Genomic DNA, 2,611 nt, shown 5'->3' on the forward strand with positions numbered 1-2,611 from the left:
ACACTGGTTTGGCTTCTGTGTAGGCCCCTCAGGCAAACTGCAGGTTAACAAGAATTTTCAGAAGCTCAGACTGAGAGGCGGGGTAGGGAGTGTGCAGTCAGAGGGGTCTGGAGGCCAGAAGACCCCAGGGAGCAGCTGGGGCGCACACCCATCCCTGCCAGGGGGCCCCGCCCTGACAACTGGTCTGAGGCCCATGGCTCGCTTGGGTTTCTAGCAGCAGCACCTAGGGAAGGGCCTCCGGCATACACCCCGACTCCTCTACCCAAGGTCCCAGGAAGGTGAGACAGACAGGCAGCAGGAATGGGAAGCATCCTTTATTGCGCGTGTCCGCCAGCAGGAGGCCCCTAGGCGTAGTACTGCAGGTTGGCCTTCTTCTTGGCCTGTACCTCCAGGATGCCCTCCATGTAGTCCTCGTGGGTGAGCTCCGTGGCGCCTCTGCGCAGTGCGATCATGCCCTGCGCCCAGACAGACGGACAGGCTCTGGGTTCCTCCTCACGCCCCAGCTCCCCAGACAGGCTCTGGGTCCCTCCCCATGCCCCAGCCCCCAGACGGAGATACAGGCTCTCAGGTCCCTCCCCACACCCCAGGACAGGCTCTGGGTCCCTCCCCATGCCCCAGCCCCCAGACAGAGACACAGGCTCTGGGTCCCTCCCCACACCCCAGAACAGATAGGCTCTCTGGCCCCTCCCCACGCCCTGGTCCAGCTCCCGGAGGCCTCCACCTTCTCAGCCCCTCCCTCGGCCGCCTCCACCAGCCTGAGCAGGGAGGTGGTGTGAAGCGCCCACCCTCTGCAGCCCCCACTCACCGCCTCCACACACACTGCCTTGCACTGGGCCCCGTTGAAGTCATCCGTACAGCGGGCCAGTTCCTCGTAGTTCACGTCAGGACTGTGGGGAGGTAGGGCGAGACTCAGTGACTGAGGGGAGGGGCCAGGAAGAGCAGCTATCCCCCACACGCTCCCTCAGGCAGCGAGGTCGACTCGCCCGGATCACAGAAGAGTCCCTTCCCCACTGGGCCTCGTCCCTCCGTCCCTCTGCACAGGGCAGGGGGGAGGCGGGAGGCAGGGAGGTCAGAGTAGGTTAGACCAAGTCATTTCTAGTGTCTCTAGCCTTCGAGATGCACCTGGACCCCAGGATCCAGTCTGGGGGGAGCAGAAGGTTGTGCAGACAGAAGACAGCCGTCTGTCTGTCTCAGGCGGGTGGGCCCTGTACCGGCACAGCGCTGTGGCGACTCACCTCCTGCGCCAAGCACTGCACTGGACATTATCACAACCCCGGGAGGTTGCAGCCCTCACCCCCAAGTCCCAGGAAGAAAACCAAGGCTTATGCCACCTGCAGACGGGCACACAGATCTGAACCAGGTCTGCCTGGCCCCTGGCAGCGTTCCCCTGGGCCAGGCTGGGCTGTGTTCACCTGCTAGGGCAGAGGAGGCCAGGAAACGGCCCGGGCTGGCACGCCTTCCGATCCCGGGGCAGGGGGTGTGTGTGCAGGTGAACGCTAAGGATCCCGGGCCCCAGTAAGGTTCTGTGTCAGGTCAGGCACCTGAGAGAAAGGGAGGCCGCTGCGGGGACAGTGCTGTGTGAACGGGAGGTGAGGGAGAGGGGAAGCCCGGGGAGGCTCAGTACGAAGAGGACTGGGACGGCTCTGCTGCCCCTGAGGTCTCAGCGCCTCGCTCGTGACTTTACGCACCTGACGTTCATCTTCCGGGAGTGGATCTGCATGATTCTGGCCCGGGCCTCCTCGTTGGGCATGGGGAACTCGATCTTGCGGTCCAGGCGGCCTGAGCGGAGCAGGGCGGGATCCAGGATGTCTACTCTGTTGGTGGCTGCGATGACCTGAGAAGGAGACGCGGCCGCTTGAATGAGGAGGGAGCTTCAGAGACAGGTGACAGGCATGGCCACGACCAGCAAGGAGGCAGCCCGGGTCAGGTGAGACGGCACCGGATATTCAAGACCGCCTCTAATTCTAACTCGAGCTGCGCCAGTGAGACAACAGAAGACCCCTGACCTCTCAGCGCCCCTTCCTCCCCTGTGAAGACAACACCCACCTTCACTTGGGTGTTGGGCTGGAAGCCGTCCAGCTGGTTTAGCAGCTCCAGCATCGTCCTCTGCACCTCCCGGTCCCCGGCCTTCTCACTGTCGAAGCTGGGCCCCGAAGGAGACACTGGTGAGGCCACAGCTCGGGGGACGCCCTCCCCTGCTCCTCCAGAAGCCCAACCCAACCCATCCCGGGGCGGAGAGGAGTCCCGCTTAGCCTGGGGGCCCCCAGCCCAGGGACAGCACAGAAATGGTGTCAGATGTGAGAGCTCCTGGGCTCAGGTGCCGAACTGAGGACAGAACAGTGAGCAAAACCCGCTGCCTGGCCTGTGCCCCCGATGAAGGTGCCATCACAAACTGAACTAAAACTCAGAAGAAATAGAGAGATCTGGCCCAGACTTGGCATGGAACAGGGGGCCCAGGCAGCTGTCCCCGAGGAAATATCCCTCAGGCTGAGATCTGAGGGCTGAAAACACATCACTGGGCAACCGACCAGCAGAGATCAGGGGAAAAGGAAAAGCACATTCCAGAAAGAAAAGAGCAGGTGGCAAATCTCTGCCAACGAGCGGGCCTGCA

General features: G+C 62.9%; 1 protein-coding gene across 1 annotated transcript in view; it reads right to left on the reverse strand.

The window, feature by feature from the left end:
- Positions 1-296: 296 nt before the first annotated feature.
- The window catches only part of PSMC3 (proteasome (prosome, macropain) 26S subunit, ATPase, 3), a 6,060-nt gene continuing 3,745 nt past the window's right edge, over positions 297-2,611 (reverse strand). Inside the window, exons 9-12 of the mRNA XM_010842406.1 lie at positions 2,047-2,143; positions 1,689-1,834; positions 806-887; positions 297-455 (exon numbers count right to left, since the gene is read on the reverse strand). Coding sequence (XP_010840708.1) covers positions 345-455; positions 806-887; positions 1,689-1,834; positions 2,047-2,143 — 436 coding nt within the window. The 3' untranslated portion in view covers positions 297-344. The remainder of the gene's footprint in view (positions 456-805; positions 888-1,688; positions 1,835-2,046; positions 2,144-2,611) is intronic.

This window comes from Bison bison, unplaced genomic scaffold (assembly GCF_000754665.1).
Source record: "Bison bison bison isolate TAMUID 2011002044 unplaced genomic scaffold, Bison_UMD1.0 scf7180017864178, whole genome shotgun sequence".
NCBI classification, from domain to species: domain Eukaryota; kingdom Metazoa; phylum Chordata; class Mammalia; order Artiodactyla; family Bovidae; genus Bison; species Bison bison.